Genomic DNA, 27266 nt, shown 5'->3' on the forward strand with positions numbered 1-27266 from the left:
TATTAACTAGTTGTGTATGTTAATAAGAGTTCGTTACTAACAAAGAGAAAAATTACGATGCTGTATAGTGATATGAGATTTTTAAGGACGATACCACGATACGGAAGACATTACTAGGAAAATCTGGGTATACGACGAGGCCAAAGATGGAAGAGCTTAATACCGAAGTCCAGTAATGAAAAGAAAAATAGTGTAGATGTAGACCTACAGTCCACCATTGTAAATTACTTGGAAGAAACTATTTAGAAAGACAAAGGAAGTCATGACAGGGAAAGCTGGGAACATCTCTGTCACGAAGTGAAGAAGAAGATGATAAAATAGAAAGGCAAAGAACAACAAGGATAGAAATGAAAAGTGGGACATCAATAAAACTTGGAGCCGAAACATTTTCTATTGCTTTATAAAAGGATAAAGCAGGCCATTGTGCTGAATGTTCGTATTCGACTAATAAACCACTATCAATAATGTTCTGTATACTGATTCCATAATACTACCAAATAACTGCGCAATGTTTGCTCAGTAAACTGTACTCAAAAATGTTCAAATGTGTGTGAAATCTTATGGGACTTAACTGCTAAGGACACTAAGGACATCAGTCTCGAAGCTTACACACTAGTTAACCTGAATTATCCTAAGGACCAACAGACACACCCATGCCCGAGGGAGGACTCGAACCTCCACCGGGATCAGCCGCTCGGCTAATCCCGCACGGCAAACTGTACTCCTTTTATCGTTCCATGAAAATTATCGTTCGGCAAAACAGACTATCTTGGAGGAAGAGAAAATGCTCGCTAAAACTACAGTAATTTTGAGAAAACAATGAAATTCATAATCACTGAGAAAATTTGAAACTGATATTTCAAGACTGGTGTAATGTCATCCAGTCAGTAAATTGACACCAAAATTTTTCCATCCTCACTGCCTAATTTCAGTAACAAAATCCTTTGTGCCATTATTGGAATTTTAAGCAACTGCGTAGTTACAAGAAGGATATAGCTCAATATACTGATTTACTGACGTAGTTGGTTTCTGAAAACCTACCCCCTAAAGCGTTTAAAGTGAGCTGTAATCCACACGCTATGTTTCCTATATAAAGGCACATTGTTATTCTCAGCTCCAGTAATGTAATGTTGAAGGTTATACCTTGTATTTTAACAATAATTATCAACAATCGCAATTAATGCGCAATAAATAGAAATGAAAGTAATTAATAAATCAAAACAAAATATGAAAATGATAATCTGCCTTTAGGACCATTACCTATGTGAATTTCGCTTGCGGCCCTTCTGTTTGCGGCCACTTCAATGTGTCTCAAGCTTCGCCTTTAACCAGTAGGAACATCTTCATCTCCTAGAGATACATTACTTTTGCTACAGATATCATCATTAAATTATGGTTCTTATGTTCTTTGAGTATGTTTAGCCCTCCGGTTAGTATTTGTGTCGGTATCTCTCGAGCTACCACAAAAACTGTCATGCCCCTAGTCCCAGACTCAAAGCCTCAGACTCAAGTATTCTAATGCAAAACTGTACCAACTACACTATCTGTGCAGCACAGCTGTGCTGTGCCGAATGCAGATACTTGTCACAAGTATGAGCAGATAGACAATACGCAGTCAAGATATAAATTGACCATTGGATTACCTACATATCAAGGGCAAATGCGTGACCTGATCAAAGATCATTAGGCTTGACCTCATAACATCATCAGTGACCTTGAGTGTATGATATCACTACACCCCCTTATTGCCCCACTACCCTCTCTTCCAAGCAGGGCTAATAATTTACCCTTTTTTAAAATGAAACAGGTAATCACAGTGTACTATTTTAGCAGGTATTAAAATTAATGTTTAAAAATATCTGACCTTTTTCCACCGTGTTAAAAAATATTTAATAATACAGTATTTCCACCACTGTATTATTCAACAAAAAAATTTATGTCAAGTGGTGTATTTATTGTCCTGCATGTATGCACACAGTTCATAAGGTTCCCTAAATTTTGTAAAAATGGCTCCATGTTCAAAAAAGATACTGCCAGGACTATAATTAGGTAAGCTTATTCACCTGAGTTACATAAATTAGCGCAATTCTTACAAACAAACAAACACACACACACACACACACACACACACACACACACACACACACACACTGCGTTTATCCCATGAACTTAAAAGTTAAGCACAACTTATGAACGTACATAGTTTGAGCTCTGTACCACACTTATGAACTTATATGTTAAGCAGTGCTTGTGGATGTATGTAATTCGTACCCAACTCTGTTGTAGGCACAATAGATCCTCAAATTAAATATTGCTAGATCTAAATTGTTTTACAAAATGTCATAAGGTTGAGTCAATATCTAAAATGTCTGCAAATATGCGTAAACTTCATCTGAAACAAAAAGTTGAAATCAATGATATTTCGACATCTGAAATAGCTGACAAAACCGATTACTGAAACGTGACTGTGGACTCTGAAATTAAGTGTCCAATGTTTTTTCCGTATCTAAATTGTAACAAAACACATTTGGCTGAAACAATATGCTAGGCATATACGTGAAATTTCATTTTTAGGCCTATACTTGTAAGGTACAAAGGAGCCCAATATTAATTATTGCCACTTATAAATTTTTCTGCAAAACACGTGATGCTTGTCAAGTGTGGCAGTTTTGATTCAACATCTAAAATGTCTGCAAAAATATGTAAATATTAGCAATGGACACACAAGGCTTACGTTAAGTGTTACAATGGTATCTCCATATCTAAAATATCACTCAGTGTACTTAAAGGTCATAGGCTTACCTAAATCTTCGTTACTCATGCTACACAAAACGAACTAAGAGTCCCTGACATTTTTACAAATCTTTCAGTAATGCATCACCTCACTAAGCATTACTTAAAGGGGCAAGAATATAACGCATCATGTTCTATACTAGAAAAACGTAAATGACAATTACTAGCCAAGGTTGCTTTTTATTTCATTTGATCCAGGTATACTCGAAGTTATGTACAAAAAAATAAACTTTCAAGGAAGGGTGCAACATTTACGGATTGTAGCTATGGTGCCAAAGCTCTCTAAAATCTTCACATACTGTATTTCCAATACGTAGCTACTAAATAATATCAAATGTAATCCTAACTGTAATATAAAGATGTGAAAGCATACAACACAGCCAAAGTCAAATGAACTGACCAAGCACGATTTTAGGAGGGAAGAGAGAATTTTGATTAGATCTTTATTGTATTTTATAACTTAAAAGTGCATGATTTTGTATTAGACAAATATTTTGTGATGCTCTGAGTACCAGTGTAAACATGGCCAAATTTAATGGTGAAACAAAGTTCCACAAAAATGAAAGTTCGATATCTCTTCGCACCACAGACCTCTGGTTATGAACGAAAATTCGATTTTCACACCATTACAAAATCACCATTGTTACACAATGTCAACTGTCAACTGGCCATTATTGCTCCCATTGAGATTGGGGCGACTGTAGCCACCGCATGTCAACTAACCACGGGACCCTCCAGTTGTGTTCAGGGTAATGGTAGTCTCTACAAGTCGACTGACCATCAGTTGCAATCTGAGTAAAAGTAGTCATGTTGTAAATTGGGCATAACTGCATCATCCTGTAAACAGATGGTTTTACCTCCTGTAGCATGTGAGTTAATGGACTCACATTGTAAAATGACCATTAAAATCCTACACTATAAACAGTGAACTGTTGACTGGCCGATACTGACCCAGTTAATTTTGGGATAATGGTAGTCACCATGTAAACTGACTTTCACTGCCACACCCTATGAAATGAGCGTCACTTCCCCATCCTATAAAATAACCATACCTGCCACTAATTGTATTTAGGGTAATGGCAGTCACCATGCATCAATTATCCAACATTATCACCATTTCTGTTTGAGGAAATGGTTGTCACCCTGCAAATTCACCATTAATGACTGATCCACCCTGTAAACTGATGACCATTTCCCTTTACAGCTGACCATCATTTCGTGCCTAATTGTGTTTGAAATATGGCTGTTATCTTGTGAGCGGACTACTAATGCCTCAAATTACATTTGAGATAATAGTAGTCACCCTGTAAACTGACTATAATTGCCCCACTCTCGAAACTGTTTATCACTGCCCAACCCTGTACACTATCGATCATTGCTCCACAGTGTAAACTGACCATATTTGTCCCTTGTCATCTAACCTACATTCTCCAAAGCTGCATTTGAGATATTGGTCGTCAGCCTATGTATTGGCTATTATTGCTCCACCCTGTAAACTAACCATCATCCCCTCCCCACCCCTCCTTCTGCATTGGGGCTACTGGTAGTCACCATATCTCAACTGATCATCATCACTGCCCACCCAGTTGTGTTTGGGATAATGGCAGTCATTTTGTCAACTGACTATCACTGCTTGCAACTGCAACTGGGTAATTTTAGTCACCATATTTCAAATAGGTTGTCAGATGAATATAAGTTAAAAGTACAACATCCATAGCACCATAGATCTAGGAGCATTCTATTTTTAGAATGACAAACCATGTGGAGTTCTTTAATGAACTTACACTTAGTTTTCAAGATGTTTACAGCCCATTTATGTGACCATATATGCAAAGTGTAATGCCAATTTGAAGATGACAGTATGATTCTGTCGAAACTAGTAATTGGAATAAAGATCTTGAAATCAAACGATCTTGCCTTACACACACACACACACACACACACACACACACACACAAACATATATATATATATATATATATAATATTATGTTTATTGCAATCATAGCAACCCTATAAGTTGACTGTTATTGCCTTATTGCTCGATCCTATAAAGTGACCATCATTGCCCTCCCTGACTGCATTTATGCTAATAGTTGTCGTCCATTTCTCGATAGACATCATTTCCCCACAACTACAATTTTGTTAATAGCAGTTAACTGACTTTCATTGCCCCCAGTTGCATTACACACATACATACATTAATCGTTCTTCCATAGATCATGAATACAACATTTCATAATGATGTGCAATGTGTCACTTTAACATAAGTTACCTGTACACAAAATAATTAATCACTTTTACAAGTTACAACTTCATATCTAAAAATTCATCTATTGAATAGAAATAGTTGTAATTCAGAAATTCTTTTAATTTTCTTTTAATTCTTGGTTGACTATCTGTCAGACTTTTAATGCTATTTGGCAAATGGCCAAAGCTTTTTGTGGTAGCATAATTCACCTCTTTCTGTGCCAAAGTGAGATTTACTCAAGAATAGTGAAGATCATCCTTTCTCCTAGTGTTGTAGCTATGTACTTTGCTGTTGTTTTTGAATGGGGATGGATTATTAATAACAGATTTCATAAGTGAATATATGTATTGCGAAGGTACTGTGAATATCCCGAGTTTCTTAAATAAATGTCTGCAAGGTGATCTTAGGTGTGCTCCAGCTATTATTCTGATTACACGTTTTTGTGCAATGAATACTTTCTCTCTCATTAACAAACTGCCCCAAAATATGATGCCATATGAAAGCTGTGAATGAAAATAGGCATAGTAGGCTAATTTACTGATATACTTATCACCAAAATTTGCTGTAACCCTAATAGCGTAAGTAGCTGAACCTAACCGTTTCAACAGATCATAAATGTGTTCCTTCCAATTCAATTTCTCATCAAGGCACACACCCAGAAATTTTGAATATTCTGCCTCAGCAACGGACTTCTGGTCAATCTATATTTATCAACGGTGTTATGCCGTTTACTGTACAGGCCTGTATGTACAGTGTTTTCTCAAAATTTAGTAAGAGTCCATTTCCAGAGAAACACTAAATAATTTTCTGAAAGGCATTATTTACAATTTCCTCAGCTGATTTTTGCTTTTTGGGCGTGATTACTATATTTGTGTCACCAGCAAAAAGAACTAGCTTTTCATTTTCATGAATATAGAGTGACATAAGTGGCCCAAGACTGGACCCTGTGGGACACCATTCTTGGTAACTCCCCATTTAGAAGACTCTGCTGATTTTTGGAGACTATCTGTACTGTTAATTTCAAACTTCTGCATTCTTCCAGTTAAATGTGAATCAAACCATTTGTGCACTGTCTGACTCATACCACAATACTTGAGCGTATCTAGAAGAATTTTATGATTTACACAATCTAAAGCCTTTGGGAGCTCACAAAATATCCCAATGGATGATATTTGGTTATTCAATGCGTTTAATATTTGATCAGTGAAAGCATATATAGCCTTTTCTGTTGAAAAGCGTTTCTGAAAACAAAACTGAAATTTGGTTGGTACCTCATTTTTACAAATATGTAATGCTACTCTTGAATACATTACTTTTTCAAGAATTTTGGATAAAGCTGTCAGAAGTGAGATTGGGTGGCAGTTGTTAGCGTAAGACCTAGCCCCTTTTTTAAGCAATAGTTTAGCAATAGTGTATTTCAATCTATCTTGGAAAAATGCCCTGTTTCAGTGACCTACTACATATGTGGCTGAGAATCCTACTTATTTGTTGGGAACAAGCTGTTAGTACTCTGTTGGAAATGCCATCAATTCCATGTGAGCTTTCACTTTTGAGTGAATTTATTATATTCCTAATTTTGGTAGGAGAGGTGGATTGAATTTCATTTTATCAAATTGCATAGGTATTGCCTCTTCCATTTTCTCCCTTGCATTTCCTAATCAATAGCTGGATCCTATTATCTTTACAACACTTAAAAAATTATTATTAAAATCTGTTCTACTTATTACTTCTTGTTAACAAACATTTCATTGAGTATTACAGAAATACTGTCTTCCTGTGCTCTTAGTTGCCATGTCTCTATTTAAACAGTATTCTGAATTCTTTTGATTTTATTATCAGTTGTGCTAATCTCAGACTAATGCACATACTTCTGGACTTTTCTTAATACAGTGCAGTAGTTTTTATAATGTTTCACTGTTTGGGGATCATTACTCCTCCTAGCTGTAAGATACATATCCATTTTCTGTTTAGAAGATATTTTTATCCCATTGATAAGCCATGGCTCTTTAAATGGCTTGTTATAATTATAATTCACTGTTTTCTTATGGAAACTGTTTTCAAATATAATCACAAAGGTATCATCAAACAGATCAAATTTTAAATTAGCGCCAGGTTCCCTGTACACTTCATCCCAGTCTAACTGTTGCAAACTTTCCCTAATATTGTCGATTGTTAAATCGTTAATTGAATGCACTATTTTGGAGGATTGTTTTTCATTACTCTATGGAACTATATCATATACTGTAAGTAGCTGTGCACCATGATCAGACAGACCATTCTTAACAGGAGAAGTTTTTATTTGATTCAGTTTATCTTGCTCTATGAAAACTTTACCTATCCGTGTGCTGATTTCCTGTACCACCCGAGTAAGAAAATCAATAACTGACGTCTAATAGAAAGAACCAAGTTATACTTCAAGGTCAAGCTTTCTATCAGACTGTTTCAGAAAATCTACACTGATATCCCCACAAACAATAATTTGCTTTCCTCTGTCTGACAGATAGCACAAGAAAGAATTCAAGATTGTCAAAAGCAGTTGAAAGTTTCCCATTGGGGACAGACACATGTCTACAATTACAAAAGTGCCATTATTTAGTTTAAGCTCAAATACACATGCATCTATATCTTACTCTACACAAAATTTTTTAGTTTCCAAATTTTTCACACTATGACAGACTTTAACATATATGGTAACTCCTCCTCTCTCCATACTGTCCCTACTTACATGTGCTGAAAGCTTGTATCAATCTAGTTTTATCATTTCCATACCGGTGAATATATGATGTTCAGACAGGCATAGTATGTCTATTCCACCCTCAGTTTCTAAATCTTCCAAACAAACAAGAAGCTCGTCTACTTTGTTTTTTAATCCCCTGATATCCTGATGCAATATGCTAACATTGATTTCACTGTGCTTTTACGAGAACCTTGTGGCATACTAACATTATTTTTCACTGTACTGTTATGAGAATCTTGTGATATTTTAACATCTTTAGTACCTGCCTGTCTGATATTCTCATTAAGCTTAATTTCAATCAATATTGGCTGATTCGACTCTCAGGCTAAAAAAGAAGTACTCCCATGAGTTTCAGTGTGTCCCCCCCCTTAAAGATTTTGCTATCATCCCAGCCAGTTTACCCTTCCCTTTCCTACTGAGATGCAGGCCATGTCTTGTGAAGTTCCAAACCTATGCCTGACAAAGTAGCCACCTGAAGCAGCTAATCTATTTCCATATTGATCCTCCTGACAGAGTTGGCGCCGATCATACCGCATGAAAACATGAACCAAGCCAACATTTGTATGGCTCTTTGCAGATGCTAATTTTTACCAGGTCAAACTCAATATTGTAGCCCTGATCCCTATCAATATTGTTTCCCACTCCACCCACTACTACAACATGATCCTATTTTGTGAAACCCTTGCACAATGATCCTACATCCTCTACCATTTGGCTAAGACATGAACTGGGCTTGAAAATACTTGTGACCAGCGTAATGGTGGTCACCATATGAAAACCGACCATCGTTGACCCCTCAACTGTGTTCTGAGTAATGGTAGACACACTGTAAATTTACCAACCTGTGCAACCATGTGAACTTACTTTCATTCTCCTCATTTGCATTTGGATTAATGGTAGTCATCCTGTAAACTGACCATCAGTGCCCCACTGTGTACACTGAACACCATTCTCCAGAGTGTAAGTTGACTTACATTGCCCTACCTTATAGACTGGCCATCATTGTTAGCAATTGTTTTAAGGGTAATGATAGTCACCATATGTCAGCTGATCATCATGGCTGTTATTTGCGTTTGGAGTAATGCCAGACATAATATAAGCTATCCATTATTGTTCCACACTTTAAACTGATCATCATTCCTTCTTGAAAGTGCTAATTACTGCCCCCATTTGCATTGAGCTAATGGTAGTCACCATATGTCAACTGACCATCATTACACCCTGACTGTATACACGATACTGACAGTCACCAGTGTAAACTGATGATCATTGCACCCACACTGTGTTGAGGATAATCATGATCACCATATGTCAACTTAACAACATTACCTCCATTTTCATATGAGGTAATGATAATCACACTATAAACTGACCATTATTGATCCACAATGTAAACTGATCATCATTTCCCCTTATCAACTGATCGTCAGTATCCCCAATTGCATTGCTAAACGGCGGGATGGTTCCTGCAAAAGGGCATGGCCCACTTCCTCCACATCGTTCCTTAACCTTACAGGGGCGATGACCTCGCTGTTTGGTCCCCTCCCCCAAATCAACCAACCCAATTACATTCACGTTAATTGTGGTCATCATATATCAAGTGACTATCATTGCCCACCCAGCTCTTCACACATTAAAAAAAATTGTATCACCCAGTTGACAGAACTCCTGAAGATATACGTTGACTGTGGATACTGTGTCAGAGACACAGTCAGTTTGACTGTTCAGAGATGTCAATAAACCCGCCCAAAGATGTAAAAAACCATGCATGAGCAGTGTCTATTAGACTGAGGGGGTCCGACCGCCGATCACTTCCAGTCATTCCACCAGGAAGGAGGTACACAGGTCGTGTTGCTTGCAGTTCAACCATGACTAGACGGTCAAAACCGCTGTTCGATCACGTCCGCATTGTTACTTTGTGCCAGGAAGGACTCTCAACAAGGGAAGTGTCCAGGCGTCTCGGAGTGAACCAAAGCGATGTTGTTTGGACACGGAGGAGATACAGAGAGGTCGATGACATGCCTGACTCAGGCAGCCCAAAGCCTACTACTGCAGTGGATGACCGCTACCGACGGATTATGGCCCGGAAAAAACCTGACAGCAAAGCCAACATGTTGAATAATGCTTTTCGTGCAGCCACAGGACGTCGTATTACGACTCAAACTGTGCGCAATAGGCTGCATGATGCGCAACTACATTCCCGACGTCCACGGAGAGGTTCATCTTTGCAACCACGACACCGTGCAGTGAGGTACAGATGGGCCCAACAACATGCCGAATGGACCACTCAGGACTGGAATTACGTTCTCTTTACCGATGAGTGTCGCATATGCCTTAAACCAGACAATCATCAGAGACGTGTTTGGAGGCAACCTGGTCAGGCTCAAAACCTTAGACACACTGTCCAGCGAGTGCAGCTAGGTGGAGGTTCCCTGCTGTTTTGGGGTGGCATTATGTGGGGCCAATGTACGCCGCTGGTGCTCATGGAAGGCGCCACAATGGCTGTTCGATACGTGAATACCATCCTCTGACCAATAGTGCAACGATATTGGCAGCATATTAGTGAGGCAATCGTCTTCATGGACGACAATTCGCGCCCCCATTGTGCACATCTTGTGAATGACTTCCTTCAGGATAACGACATCGCTCGACTTGAGTGGCAGCACGTTCTCCAGTCATGTACCCCATCGAACATGTGTGGGATAGATTGAAAAGGGCTGTTTATGGACGACGTGACCCACCAACCAGTCTAAGGCATCTACGCCGAATCGCCGTTGAGGAGTGGGACAATCTGGACCAACAGTGCCTTGATGAACTTGTGGATAGTATGCCACGACTAACGTAGGCATGCATCAATGCAAGAGAACGTGCTACTGGGTATTAGAGGTACCGGTGTGTGCAACAATCTGGACCACCACCTCTGAAGGGCTCGCTGTACGGTTGTACAACATGCAATGTGTGGTTTTCATGAGCAATGAAAAGGGCGGAAATGATGTTTATGTTGATCTCTATTCCAATATTCTGTACAAGTTCCAGAACTCTCGGAACCGAGGTGATGCAAAACTTTTTTTGATGTGTGTATTTGTCATAATGACAGTCATCTTGTGAACTGACCATCACGCTCCCAATTGCATCTGGGGTAATGGTAGTCACTCATTAAATTGGCTATAATTTCTCCACCCTGGAAACCGTCCATCACTGCCCCCCCCCCCCCCGGTACACTGCCTATCATCGTCACAGTGTAAACTGACCATCAATGTCCCATTGTCAACTGACCATCGTTATACAAAACTGCATTCAGTATAATTGTAGTTACCCTGTAAATTGACCATTATTGCTCCACCCTGTAATCTGCCATCCCCCCCTCCCACAATATTGCACTTAGGGTGATGGTAGTCACCAAATGTCAACAGACCATCTCTGCCCACCCAACTGTTTTTAGGGTAATGGCAATCATCTTATCAACTGACCATTATTGCCCCAACTGTGTTTTGGTAATGGTAGTCACTCTGTAAATTGACCATAATTGCACTACCCAGCAAACTGGCATAACTGTCCCATCCTACACACTGACCACCATGGACACGTTGTCAGTTAACCATCATTGTCCAAAATGGCATTCATGATAGTGGTAGTCATCCTTTAAATTGAGCATTATTGTTCCACCGTATAAACTGATCATCACTACCCCTCCTCAACTGCACTCAGGTTAACATTAGTCACCGTATGTCAACTGACCATCATTTCTTCCCAGTTGTGTTTGTGGTATGGCTGTCTCTGTGTCAGCTGACCATCATTGCCACCCATTGTGTCCATGGTAGTGGTAGTCGCTATATGGCACTTAATCTTACCATTATTATTCTGTTTCACACAATTTCATGTAATAATGGTGATGTTTATGGATAATACGTTTACACTTTTGTTGTAACAGGTTTTTGCTAGTTCTAGCCGGTTCGTGCCAAGTAATGTGACCATCATTACCCCAGTTTGATACAAAATGACGATATATGGGGTAATTCGTTACAATTTTGCTAAAAAATTATGATGTATGGGGTTAGTGTTACGTAGTCTCTGCTGTGGGATAAGAGAAGATGACAAAAATTTTGTAAGACTAGATAAAGTTGTGACACTAGCGTGGAGGTCACTATAATATTTGGCTTACTTTGATAACAATTGTTGCTAAATGAAGACGAATTTTCGACAAATTTATACATGGGAATAACATAATTTATTTTGTAGAGGAATATTTTCAACTCATTGTGGGGATGGTACAGCAAAATGACGATATATGGGGTAATTTGTTACAATTTTGCTAAAAAATTATGATGTATGGGGCTTAGTGTTACATAGTCTCTGCTGTGGGATAAGAGAAGATGACTAAAATTTTTTAAGACTAGATAAAGTTGTGACACTAGCGTGGAGGTCACTATAATATTTGGCATACTTTGATAACAATTGTTGCTAAATGAAGACGAATTTTCGACAAATTTATACATGGGAATAACATAATTTATTTTGTAGAGGAATATTTTCAACTCATTGTGGGGATGGTACAGCAAACAATAATACAATGAAGAAACAAACAAACTTTTTTGCGTGGTTGTAACTATTATTTATTTACTAATGCCACATTTCTCCTGATTCAAGCATCTTCAGATTGGCTGCTATTAGATGGTGCTAGGCACATGGGATACCAAGAATACATAACATTCTAGCAAATAACTGCCCTCGTCAAGTGTTGTGAAACACTGTGCAGTGTCCTTGTTGAGGCATGTAATGTAGTCCAGTGATTACAAAATAGAATCAGCTCCACACAGATGTACGCAGACCTGAGGCTGTTTTGTATTCATTGGACTACGTTACAGAGGCGTGTACATAGACATATGTAGGCCTTATCCTAGTTTGTATGCACTGGATTATATTACGCACCTCAATAAGGACACCACGCTGTGTTTCAGAATATCTGATAAGGCCAAATATTCGATGGAACATATTGTATGCTTCGTATCCCATGTGCCTAACACCATCTAATATCAGCCAATCAGAAAATGTAGCGAAACATATCATTGGTAAGTAAATTATAATTACAACCCTGCAACCGAGACTGTTTGCTTCTTCATAGTTTACTTTGGCACAAAGAGCAGACAGTTCTACTGCTAAGTGCACTTTAAGCTGTAAGTTGTATCAGAAGTACTACCCATGCGTGTTATTTTATGTTATCTTATAGAATCAACTTCTAAGTATTTTGATCAGTTTAGGAACTGGTACTATGCTCTTCGCTTAACTCATAATTTGTTTCAGCAGTGCCCATCAGCCAGCCATGTGTATTTCAATAAGCCTTATTTTTCTGAACCATCAGTCTTCTGACTGATTTGATGTGACTGGCCACGAATTCCTCTCATGTGCCAACCTTTTCATCTCAGAGTAGCACTTACAACCTACATCCTCAATTATTTGCTTGATGTACTCTAACTTCTATCTTCCTTCACAGTTTTTCCCTCTACAGCTCCATCTAGTGCCATGGAAGTTATTCCCTGATGTCTTAGCAGATGTTCTACCATCCTGATAAGAAATACACACAACTTAGATGTGGAAATATTTAATTTGTAGGTCCGTTGTGCCTTGCAGTGTCTGGTACAATAATCACAGCTGGTCATCGCCAGTTGTTCGCAGCTCGTGGTCTTGCGGTAGCGTTCTCGCTTCCGGCGCACGGGGTCCCGGGTTCGATTGCCGGCGGGGTCAGGGATTTCTCTGCCTCGTGATGACTGGGTGTTGTGTGTTCTTCATCATCATTTCATCATCACTGACTCGCAAGTCGCCGAAGTGGCGTCAACTAAGAAGGACTTGCAATACGGCGGCCGAACTTCCCCGCATGGGGCCTCCCGGCCAACAATGCCTTACGATCAAAAAATGGTTCAAATGGCTCTGAGCACTATGGGACTTAACATCGGAGGTCATCAGTCCCCTATAACTTAGAACTACTTAAACCTAACTAACCTAAGGACATCACACACATCCATGCCCGAGGAAGGATTCGAACCTGCGACCGTAGCAGTCGCGCGGTTCCGGACTGAAGCGCCTAGAACCGTTCGTCCACAGCCTTACGATAATTTCTTTTCATCGCCTGTTTATGTTAACCTGTAGGTTTTATCAGTAGTCCATCATCCGAGCCATATGTATGAAATGACCACACGCCTGTCTGGTGACTGTCGACGACTACTCACAATTGTCAAAGTGATGGAGTACAAATCACGTGAATAGCGAGTATTGGGAAACGAATGCAGCTCAATCGGCTTCGCCATACAGGTGCAGTGCTCTACGGAAAGCCGTGATGGTCGTACATGAAAATGTGCCGGTCTAGGTTTGAAAAGGCAGTTTACATTCGCCTTCGTGACGGCGGACGGCCTCAGTACTTACGCGAAATCGAGACGCAGCAGGTCTGTGCCGTAGAGCCTGTTGACGGAGTAGCGGTAGCTGTCGCGGACGGGCAGGCCGTCCTGCAGGAAGAAGGCGGCGGCCACGTCGAGCGTGAAGTCGTGCCTCCGGGGCGCCTCCTGCAGCAGCCGCAGCAGCGCTCCCAGCTCGCGGTGCAGCGGCTCGTCCAGCCGAGTGCCCGCCAGAGGGGTCAGGATGCTCGCCAGCCGCCTGCAACAGCGCCCACCACATACTGCTGCAAACTGACGGCTAAGTAACACACCGAAGCGCCAAAGAAACTGTTATATGCATGCGTATTCAAATACAGAGATATTTAAACAGCCAGAATACGGCGTTGCAACGTCTACATAAGACAACAAATGTCTGGCGCAGTTGTTAGATGGGCTACTACTACTACAATGGCAGGTTATCAGGATTTATGTGAGTTTGAACGTGGTGTTACAGTCGGCGCAAGAGCGATGGGATACAGCTTCTCCGTGGTAGTAATAAAGTGGGGACTTTCCTGTACGACCATTTCACGAGTGTTAACGTGAATATCAGGAATCCGATAGAACAGCAAATCTCCGACATCACTGCGGCTGGATAAAGATCCTGCAAGAATGGGGCCAGCGACGACTGAAGAGAATCGTTCAATGTGACAGAAGTTCAACCCTTCCGCAAATTGTTGCAGGTTTCAATGCTGGGCCGTCAACAAGTGTCAGCGTGCAAACCAGTCAATGAAAACATCATCGATATGGGCTTTCGAAGCCGAAGACCCACTCGTGTACCCTTGATGAGTGCACAAGACAAAGCTTTATGCCTCGCCTGGACCCGTCAACACATTGGACTGTTGATGACTGGAAACACGTTGCCTGGTGGGACGAGTCTCGTTTCAAATTCTATCGAGCGGATGGACGTGTGCGGGCATGGAGACAACCTCATAAATCCATGGACCCTGCATGTGAGCACGGGACTGTTCAAGCTGGTGGAGGTTCTGCTCTGTAATGGTGTGTGGCGTGTGCAGTTGGGGTGATATGGGACCTCTGATACATCTAGATACGACTCTGACAGGTGACACATACGTAAGCATCCTATTTGATCACCTGCATCCATTCATGTCCATTATGCATTCCGACGGACTTGGGTAATTCCAGCAGGGCAATGCGACACCCCAAACGTCCGGAATTGCTGCAGAGTAGCTCCAGGGATACTCCACTCTTCTGAGCTTAAACAATCCCGCTGGCCACCAAAAGTCCCCAGACATGAACATTACTGAGCATATCTGGGATGCCTTGCACCGTGCTTTTCGGAAGAGACTTCCACACCTTTGTACTCTTGCGGATTTATGGAGAGCCCTTCAGGATTCGTGGCGTCAATTCCCTCCAGCACTATTTCAGGAATTAGTCGATTCCATGCCACGTCGTGTTGCGGCACTTTTGCGTGTTCGATGGGGTCCTACACGGTATTAGGCAGATGTACCTCAGATGTACCAGTTTCTTTGTCTCTTCAGTGTATTATGACACTAGCTGCACTGCTCGGTGTTGTCCGCCGCGATGTTAAATATCTACCACACAAGTGATTGGCCCTGTGCCGTGTTGAAACAGCAAACTCAAGCCGCATGGGGAACTGCAGTTGCTTTAGATCGAAGTTCGGGAAATCTCGGGTCCTGTTCGGTCTTTTGATCAGCCCGCGATCTAGTGACTTGTGTTGGTACTATATCCACGACCTGCCCAAGCGTTTGTATGACAATGTGGATTTTAATAACCAAAATAACTGTGAAACACTGACTAAGATATCTTCTACGATGTATGTCATATGCAACAACGGCAACTAATCAATAAATAAGAGTTTTCGAACATGTTTCTGTAAAATTCTCGAGATTTCGCTCATCCCAGGATCTACTGACGTCTGATGTCCTATCTCCACTTTTTTAAAAAAATATCAATACATATTGTATCGATAGCTATAAAGCGCACAGTTGTTATCGAGGCGAAAATGTTGATATTTTGTAATATCAGTATCATTGGCCCGTCCCTATGCGTGAGAAGTCTCGTGAGAGAAACCCTTCTGATGTGTGTTCTGTGCACGAAATATTGTTCAAATGGACATCACACACATCCATGCCCGAGACAGGATTCGAACCCGCGACCGCAGCGGTTGCGCGGTTCCAGTGTAGCGCCTAGAACCGCTCGGCCACTCCGGCCAGCCTGTCACGATTACCCTCCAAATTAATCACATATGCTCGTCAAGTATACCACACACCATCTGGCCAGGTAATAAAGTGTATAACGATGACGAATGCAGTCTGGCAACTTTCGTTCTTCTGGGAGTTTCGGCACAAGGATAAGTCCATCGTGATATTGAACACTGTACCGGAATTTCATCTGAAGAGATAGGGTGATGTCACTGCTGTGTCCAATATTGTCGTTGAGAGCATCTCTGTCGATGCGCCTCTGTTCCGCTGCCGCGTCAAGGGAAGCCGCAACAAGGGTCACCAAGGTGAAAGCCCTTTCGCTCCAAAAGTGATCATACTGTGCTGATACTTATCTTGCTGAAAACAAGCTCATTTCCTGCCTAAAGGTACGTGACGCACGCGCTGACGAACTATAAGGGCTATCTCCCGTTACTACTCGCACAGGCCCTCTGAGATCTTGCAAGGAGTTGATTCTAGCCCTTCTCAGTCCACCGTTCGTATATTCGCATGGTGTTCGTGAGTGCAAGCAGCAACATCGTGATCTTGGTAGATCATGGTACTGGCGTTGACGAATATCGACACTTACTGGTAGACATTTCTCCTTCATACTCCGGGCATCATAAGAATTTCTCGTAAACAACCACCATTCAAATGCTTTTTGTGAATGAGAAACCCTTTCCCAAGTATTTATTTACATGCAGCACGTACATGGCGTTACTCCTATCTTCTGTGTGCTGTTGGGCTAAAAAGTCAAGTATATTCATATCCAAGTATGTAGCATACTTCGCGCCAATTTGACGTTGGCGCGTGCCATATTCATGCCGTTGCAGTTTCAATGGCCAGTATTGTATTTACAGATGAAGAGGAATTCACGTAGAGTAGGATAATAAATTACCGCAATACCCACGAGCGAACAGATGCATCAGGTTGGCTTTAGTGTTAGTATGTCCGCAGAAATTGTGGATGACAGACTGATAGGATCATTCACTTAATCGGACAAATTGGCAGGTGCTGTATATTATCAGTTTCTGCGCGATAAATTATGCTGCTATTGAAAAACCTTACCCCTACAGAACAACAGCGAATGTAGCTTATGTACGACACTGCATCACATCATGTAATGTGCTTTCTACGACAATACTTAACAGAAACGTTTAATAAGCGATGAATTAATCAAGGAGGTCCAGTAGCATGGCATCTGACCTTAATTTCGTAGAAGTCTGGTTACGGGAACAATTTTAACGCTGTGTGTATCCCACACTCACGAACGACAGGGTCAAGTAAAAAAGAGCCCCAATATCACGAATGTGACCAAATCCGAGGGTACCTAGACTCGTTCGAATGAGTTTGTGATTCTTTGAGGACGGGGACTGGAATTTATAAAAATGAATCCCAACCACAGTTAGCAGACCTAGCACTATTAACAGACTGTGGCTGTCATTAAACAGACTGGGCCATATACCAACAAGTTATTGTTTCCGGACGTTTGCTTCTAGTTTAGTTTATGGTGCACTCATTTTTTCATACGGTGCCCAGATTTTATGCGAAGGAAACTTATTCCTTTCCAAGCAGCAGATCATCTTGGTCGCTGGAGCAACAAAGGTTTCGAAGCGTTTGGGAGAAGGCTCAGCTCATTCCTGCTTTGAAGAAGGATAGTTGGGCACTTGCGCTCAACAGTAGGTCGACAGTATTGAAGTTTCTTTGTTGTAGAGTTATGGAACATGTTTTATGTTCATATACACTAAAGTGACAAAAGTCGTATTATAGCGATACGCACATATACAGATGGCGGTAGCATCGCGTAAACAAGGTATAAAAGGGCAGTGCATTGGCATAGCTGCCATTTGTATTTAGGTGGTTCATTTGAAAAGGTTTCCGACCTGATTAAGGCCGCACGATGGTAATTAACAGACTTTGAACACTGAATGTTAGTTGTAGATAGACACACGGGACTTTCCATTTCGGAAATCATTGGAGAATTCAATATTACGAGATCCACAGTGTCAACAGTGTGCTGAAAGTAGCAGACGTTTTAGGCATTACCTCTCACCACGGACAACGCAGTGGCCAATGATCATTTAAGGGTCGAGAGCAGTGGCATTTGCGTAGAGTTGTCAGTGCTAACAGATTAGCAACACTGCGTGAAATAACAACAGAAATCAATGTGGGATGTACGACGAAGGTATCAGTTAGGACAGTGCGGCGAAATTTGAAGTTAATCGACTATGGCAGTAGACAGCAGAACCTACATCGCCTGCAGCACCTTTCCTGGGCTCGTGACCATACCGGTTGGACCCTAGACTACTGTAAAACTATGTTCTGGTCAGATGAGCCCCGATTTTAGTTGGTAAGACCTAATGGTAGGGTTCACGTTTGGCGCAGGTCCCACAAAGCCATGAACCAAAGTTGTCAACAAGTCAATGTGCAAACTGGTAGTGGTTCCATAATGGTGTGGGCTGTGTTTGAATAGAATGGACTGGGTACTCTGACCCAACTGAACCGATCATGGACTGGAAATGGTTATGTTCGTCTAGTTGGAGACCATTTTAGCCCGTAATGAACTTCCTGTTCCCAAATAGCAATAAAATTTTTATGGATGACAATGGGCCATGCCACTGGACCACAATTGTTCGCGTTTGCTTGAAGTTAATGCGGATGAGTAGGAAGATCGAATCTGTAATGTTCGGATACAGTATTACTAGTGTCGTGCTTCACACAATCAAGTCTTTTAAATAACTGAGCGTAACGTTGCAAGGCGATATCAGGTGGAACGAGCATGTGAGAACCGTGGTAGGGAAGGCGAATGGTCGACTTCAGTTTATTGGGAGAATTTTAGGAAAGAGTGGTTCACCTGTAAATCTGACCGCATATAGGACGCTGGTGCGACCTTTTCTTGAGTACTGGCCCAGTGTTTGGGATCCGTACCAGGTCGGATTGAAGGAAGACATCGAAGGAATTCAGAGGCGGGCTGCTGGATTTGATACCACTGGGTCTGAACAACACGTAAGTGTTACGGAGATGCTACGGGAACTCAAATGGGAATCCCTGGAGTGAAGGCGACGTTCTTTTCGAGAAACACTATTGAGAAAATTTACAAAACTGGCATTTGAAGCTGAGTGCTGAAAGATTCTACAGCTGCAAACATATATTGCACGTAAGGACCACAAAGATAAGATACGAGAATTTATGGCGCATATGGAGGCATATAAACAGTCGTTTTTCCCTCTCTCTTTTTGCGAGTGGAACATGAAGTAGTGTACCCTCCACCACACATCGTATGGTGGCTTGCGGTGTGTCTATGTAGATGTAGATGAACATTCCGGACAATTCGTGCAAATGATTTGGCCACCCAGATCGCCCTACATGTATCGCATCGAACATTTATGGGACATAAGTAAGAAGTTAGTTCGTCCATAAAGTCCTGCCCAGGCAACACTTTCGCAATTACGGGTGGATATAGAGACAACATAGCTCAATATTTGTGCAGGAGACTTCCAACTTGTTGAGTCCACGCCAAGTAGAGCTGCTGCACTAAGCTGGGAAAAAGGAGGTCCGACACGACTTTAGGAGGTATCCCATCTGAGAATTCATAATAGTAACTACGAATATACCCGAAGGAACTTTTACTGGGCAATTACTGCATAAAACATAAATGATTTGGTGGATAATGTCAGAAGCTTTGCAAGGCTGCTCAGATATGATGCGGCTGTTTATAAAAGAGTCGCAACTCCTGAAAATTGAAGTCAAATGCAGAAAGACAAGCAGAGGATCGACAACTACAGTCCGATCCACAAACCATGGCGGTTCACGCAGCTCGAGACGAAGACTGGGATTGTATTGTTGCCGGTTCCAAGCGAACGTTCGGTCGCACACGTGCCCTGCGCTTGAAGAAATTATGTCTCTCACCTGCTTCTTGAGCCGAATTTATCGATTACCACCACCACCAGCTATGACAACTAGCAACAAATGGAATAAACACTCATTATTCCATTATGTTTAATGTTCCCATTGGCTACGCCATTCACAGGAGAGTGCTGAGAACTCTACGGAACACTCGTTGGGTGTCGGAGAATGCGCGACTTAGATGCGTGACTCCAGCAGTAGTACAGGGACTTACAGCTGACCCTCAACATAAACAAACCATAAAACTTCTGGGAGTACAATTCCGCGGAAACCTGACACTGAACAAGTATGTAAAACTAGTTGTAAGGAAAGCAGATGCCTTACCGAGATTCATGTGCAGTATGCTAATAAAATTTAATTCCCTCACATCGTCTATTCTACAGGTATTCGCGAGTATTAATAGTCTGATACGCTTCACAGGTAACATTAACAGAGGACATAAAGCTATGTTTTGTCAGTTTAATAAGCGCGAGAGTAACACGAATATGCACGTCAAATTCCAGGGACAGACACTATAACATAGTCGTTGTGCATCACGAAGATGTTTACTCTTAAAATTCCGAGAGAGTACTTTCAGAGAAGAAGCTGGCAACATATCACCTTTCCCTGTGTACATTAATCGAAGTGACCGCTACGCGAAAATCAGGGATGTTCGATCTCATGCAGAGGATTACCGACAGTCACATATCTTTCGGGAGTGGTGCAGTAGAAGTTATTGAACTAGTCAGAATTATTATTGAAAGATATATTGAAAGATGAAGAAGTGTCAGTTTGTGCTCCAATTATCTAGAAAACGCCATTGACTGAATGAAATGGGGCAAGATGATAGAAATTGCAAAATTGAAGAAGGTGAACTGGAAGAAAAGGAGACTAATTAACGGAACTATATACAAGATAGAAAGCAATAACGAAGCTAAGGAATGGCATGACACTGGTTTGAAATCAGAAGAGGAGTAAAAGAGGCTTGTTTTCTTTCACCATATATATCGAAGACTTAGTAATGAATGAGCTAGAAGTATAGTAGGAATTAGTAAGCGTACTAGGCTGCGGGATCAAATGGATCAGATATGTTGATGACATGGGACCGCTTGCAGTTAAAACAGAATCTATTCAAAAAACTATCCGCAATTGAAGAAGGAATGTAAGAGTACGGAATGAAAATCAACCAAAGAAAACTTAGGTGAGGAGAGTACACGTCAAAGAAGATATGAAAGCGAAAATTGTAGAATGTCAATTGGAACAATGTGAACAGCACAGATATTTGGGAAGCATGCTGGCAGATAACTGGGCGAGTGAAGAAGAAATAAAATCACGAACTGCAATGGGACAGAAAGCTTTCGAGAAGAAGAAACGCTTATTATGCAGAAAAATGGAACTGAAGTTAAGGAAAGGGTTGGTTAAACGCTACGTGTGCAGCCTTTTCTGTACGGCTATTAAAAATGAAAACTAGTCACTGAAGAAAAGGGAAAGTTGGAGATGTGGGTTTCGACGAGAATGGAGAAAATAAAATAGGTGGATAAAATGAAAGATAGTGAAGTAATTAAAAGAGAAAAGGAACAAAGAACTCTCGTAAAACACGTTAAGTAAACGACAGAAAACTCGATGGGTCATATTCTGCGACGAAAAGAAATTCTAACAGCGTTAGAAGATACAGTGGAAAGACAGCAGAAAATAGGAAGGAGAAGATTAAAAATACTGAGTGAAGAGGAAGGAGGAAGATAGTCTAGGAAGCAGTTGGTCTGGAACAGGATCAGATGGACACTGCAATGGTGCCAAGAACCTGCCAACAGGCAAAATACCTGATGATTATGATGATGATTATGAATGTCACCTAAAGCACTATCCGATACACACCGTTAGCTGGAGGGGTATAGGTGTAGATGTAAAATATGAGTATGTCAGTTGAATTTTGAATTCTGTAGTTGTGCTGTGCAAAATACTAATTTCTTTCGCTACCGCTTTTTCGAAGTCGAATACTAAAGTGAAATTTACAATACGTGTGCCAGCAAAAGTGTCACTGCTACACGGTTCTGAACACTCAGAAGCCTGCCTGTAAAACAAGCTAGCCTTAAAAAACACAGTACAACTAAAAGATTTTCCGAAATTGGCGCCCTCGCTCTTCACCATGCGATGTCGTGTTGGAATTAACTGCTAAAACACTCTGAGTCAAAATGTTTTGCGATCCTGAGTTTAGTGGCTAACACACTGGACTCGCATTCGGGAGGACGACGGTTCAATCACGCCTCCGACCATCCTGATTTAGGTTTTCCATGATTTCCCTAAATCGCTCCAGGCAAATGCCGGGATGGTTCCTTTGAAAGGACACGGCCGACTTCCTTCCCTAATCCGATGAGACCGATGACCTCACAGTTTGGTCTCCTCTCTCAAACAACCGAACCGATCCTCAGTTTGTGATAAAACTTCAAATGAAGTATCTAATGTGCATATGCTGCAGGCTGGAGAGCGTTACTGACTCTTATTTTACGATTCCTGAAGGACTGCAGAAAGTTAGCTGCTGTAACTGAATGGTGACATTGAAGTTCAGGCTACTGAACAGTACTATAAAGCATTTCTTCATCTAGTTTTGAAGTGGTAAGTATACATAGTACCACATTAAAATTGATTTCGTCATTATTCGTGTCGCATAGAAATATGTAGAATTAGAATTTAATTACCTTTGTAACTCAGACAGCACAGTTCATTGTAATGAAAAGAACGGAAAGAATTTCCTTTAGTTTACGACTGGTGCTCAAAATGGCTTCAGTGGTTGGTAATACATGATTTATAGCGGAGAATGGTGTGATTATGAGCAATCCAATACGTGTCAGCATCGATGGTTAATTGGAGGATTGCTGTCAACGATTTTTTAAAGTAATTTGTTCCCTGTAAGTCGTAATGTCCCTTACTTTATCAGAGTTTTTGTCGCAAGCAAAGGATCGTACGAAATTTTGATAAAGAATTTCTTGTTATTCTAATGGTGCATGCGATGGAGAAGAGCTTTGGTGCAAATTTTTCAATACCCACTGTAGTACATTAAACAATGAATATGGCACATTTTGTAGCTTATTTTTGTTCACACAGTTGTATGTGTATTTGAAGGTCGTCATGTAAAATAACGCAAAAGACTTTTGAGGACGTCTCTGAACATATACCAAAATTGTAATACGTTTGCAGACGTAGTTTCCAACGTGAACAAGCGCGTCAGTAGTCAGCATGTCGAGCTGCCATTGTATACTAGCACGTCTATACGTGTGTATGAAACGTGCGTAACACTGAAGAAAGGGATACTGGATGCAAATCGAAAATAACAGGACCTAAATTGTAAACTACACGTTAGTGGTCGACTCAGAAAACGGAAATACCTACGTAACAGTTAACAGGAGGGCTATGGTAACTCTAGATCAAATCACACCTTTGGGTTACCTACATGCAGGATGTGACGTCAGCAAGATGGCAGATGGCGAGATATTTAAAAATTGACTGGAAATTTCAATACTAAAGAAGGTATTGGGCAGTAAATTTGGATATTTGTGTGGAAATTAAAAAATTATGAATGGGATTAGGTGGTATACTTGAAAACATTGCTTCTTTTTCAACCTCTTTTTCAACCAGTCACATTACAAACACGGGCACACACACACACACACACACACACACACACACACACACACACACACACACTTAAAAAATACCTTAAGTGAATAAAATTACATCAATAATACTGTCAACTGTGTTTTCATTACTGGTTACAAAAAGTCGGTTGTTGACTGACTTCCAGTTACGTCTGTGAATTTCATTGGACGCTGCATATCATTCGCTTTCGAATTTTGGAATGAGTATTTAAAAGCTAAACTCCAACGTTTACTTATCCAATGTAATTAACAAAACAGTAATATATAGCTGTCAAAGATAAGTATTTCACAATACTTGAAAGATGTGAGATAAAAAATGCTAAAATAAGACCCTTTTTGCTTGTCTTTGCCAACAGATGCCTGCACTTGTAAATGTTCAAAATTCGACTGCTGTACCATGATGTAAGACACAACATATGGTCAAATTAATTAACAGGTTTGTTTACAAATAAATCTTCAGCGACCAGTCACGATTTTCTTCATCTACTTTTCGCACGACGCATTTCTCGAAATGATTCCCATTTTCAAGTTCGCTTTTTGTGTGTATCATGCCATTTCTATTGATGTTGTCAATGTGTCAGAGTCTGCTTCATTTCGCTGACTTTTAAGTTTTCTAATGGTCCATCTGTGCACTCTCTCTCACACACACTAAACATCACACACAACTTGTTGTACACTTTAAACATCGAAAATATCTCGCATTATGTCTGTTTCATTTTGTTGACTTTTAAGTTTTCTAATGGTCCATTTGTGCAATTTGTAGTATGTTGGTCGTAGGCATTCTGATTATATTCATATGCATTCCAAGATGTATCGCCGGCTGGAGTGGCCGAGCGGTTAAACGCGCTACAGTCTGGAACCGCACGACCGCTGCGGTCGCAGGTTCGAATCCTGCCTCGGGCATGGATGTGTGTGATGTCCTTAGGTTAGTTAGGTTTAAGTAGTTCTAAGTTCTAGGGGACTTCTGACCACAGCAGTTGAGTCCCATAGTGCTCAGAGCCATTTGAACCATTTGAAGATGTATCGGGGACTTCTTTTTGCAATGTTGCTGTTATTTACTTTGCTAATTCTTGGTGTACTTCAAGCTGTAAGTTAGATCTGCAGTAGTGCTCTACATTAATTTAATGTTGTCATTGAAGAAGCTGCATGTATTTTAATAAATTATAGAGACAATTTATGTGCGAAAATGTTTAATTCTTTTGCAAAGAGTGTTTTGTACTCTAAATCTTATATATAATACATTTTTAGAGGTTTGAGGTTATACTTGCATATTACGATAAGCAGTCTATACGTGTTTTTTGTACTGGATAAATGATAGACAGTTTTATCAAAGAGTTTTCTTTCGATATATCGACTCTGTCGTGTTGCACCACGATCTTTGTAGACATTTCATCTCTGTCAATACATTGGGATATTTACTTTAGAGTTCGCAGACGTGTTTTACACGCCTGTTTGACGTAAAAATTACACTTTTTGCGTTGCTGGCGTATTTTTGCCTATATTTTAGCCGTGGAAAGAACTTTGTAATACTTGAAAACAATCATAAATGTGGAAAATAATTACTTCGACGAAGTAAAAATATTTGACTGGTTTTGATATCAGTCCAGTTTTTGATATGGTAATAACATTGTTCACTCTACTCAACAAGTGATCTTTAAGCTGTAGTAACGATGTGTCTTTCGCAGCACTGTATGTGTGGCATATTACGCCTGTCGGATGTCAAACTTTTTGGAACAAGCAAAATACTCAGTCAGCAGTTTCAGTCTGGCCAGTGCCTAATCAGCATTTGTGTCATATTAAGCTGGTTGGATGCCATATCAGGATAAAACTTGTCCAACCTTCAGTCAAGGACTTCAGCGACGTCAGTGTTGCCTATGCCTGCCTATGTTCCTGCCCTGTGACATTTTACAACAGTTTCGATATGGGAATTTTTCGAACACCCTGTAAAGTACTATTAAATATTGAAAGTTACACTCTTTAATGCCATTCCTGGATGAATTCGTGTGTGTGTGTGTGTGTGTGTGTGTGTGTGTGTGTGTGTGGCTGTGTGGTCCACATGTGCAACGTGATTAGTTGGAAAAAAAGCATTTTTTTTAATATGTCGCCCACCACCATCTTGTTTTTAAATTTCCTACCAATTTTCAAATTTCCTGCTACCATCTTTATAACGTCTTGTGTTCAAGATAATTGATGACATCATATGTGCACATGTCACGGACCAGGTCACAGATAATTGAACCTACCCCTTCATGCAGGCAACCAGAAGATTAAAAGTCAATCTGATCCCAAGTCGCCATAGCCTTCCTCAAATAGTTACTCTGCAGGAGACACCTACAGAATTCAAATCGTAGTCAGTGTACTCACACGAATAATAAATTACACTTTGTTCTTTTATTAAGCCAGTTATTGTTGGGTTGAAATGCGTCTTGACATAAATAAAGTTAAAAGATATGAAATGGTTTGCTGTGCCTTCAGGTAAGATGCTTTTTTTTCTTTTATTACTGAAAGTTTAAATTGAATGCCTGGTAAAAATCAATATATGTACAAGCACACAACACTGCTCAGTCTAATGAGATGTGAAGCTAAATGCATTTTCTGATGTGTGTTTAAGATGACGATATGGGTTCCATCTCCGTCGCTGAGTATCCTATCCCTGGTACTGCCAACTAGAGTCCTGGAGATGTGGAGGGGGGGGGGAAACAAAAACAGTGCCCACCCAGCCTTGGTAAGGCTACTGATGAAGCAGAAATGGAAGTTCCAGTCTGAAAATCCACCAACACAAATGTGAATTATTACAAGGTATATTTGAAGATGGCACATTGCAACTAATTTTTTTAAAAAACCGAAAAATTACTTCCTGTTTCCAGAAGTGGTTATCTAGTGTTTGAGATCAGTATGAGTAGACATTTATATAGTATGGTCAGAAACACCCTGAAATGCTTGTTAGTGTGTTCCATGGTAGGTTTTAGTGATAAATAATTGCTAATAACAAAATTCTATATGTTGCGCTGTTTCCGAGTTAATTAGCTTTGAAGTTAGACAATTAGGCCGTTAAGCGAGCAAATTCAAGCAGCCCGCCAGAAACAATTAGTGTCAGTTGTTCTCACAGCGTAGACGGTAGCGCGCGTGATTTCTCAGAATTTGGCTGTGGTCGAACCCTACTACAGTCCCGTATCCAATTTTTGTATCGCTATCTTGCTCGGATTTACGAAACCGAACACAGCACATGCTTGGCGACACCACCTGTGGAGGGTCACTTGAGTTTGCGAGCGCAACGGCCTGATTGACTAGCTTCAATGCCAATTAACTCGGTAACGGCGCAACGTATCGAATTTTGTTCTTA

General features: G+C 40.7%; 1 protein-coding gene across 1 annotated transcript in view; it reads right to left on the minus strand.

Moving 5' to 3' along the window:
• Positions 1-27266, minus strand: part of LOC124721762 (serpin A3-1-like) — a 148619-nt gene that overhangs the window by 21802 nt on the left and 99551 nt on the right. The window contains exon 4 of the mRNA XM_047246871.1: positions 14198-14425. Within this exon, the coding sequence (XP_047102827.1) occupies positions 14198-14425 (228 nt within the window). The remainder of the gene's footprint in view (positions 1-14197; positions 14426-27266) is intronic.

Source organism: Schistocerca piceifrons, chromosome X (assembly GCF_021461385.2).
Source record: "Schistocerca piceifrons isolate TAMUIC-IGC-003096 chromosome X, iqSchPice1.1, whole genome shotgun sequence".
In the NCBI taxonomy this organism is placed as follows: Eukaryota; Metazoa; Arthropoda; class Insecta; order Orthoptera; family Acrididae; genus Schistocerca; species Schistocerca piceifrons.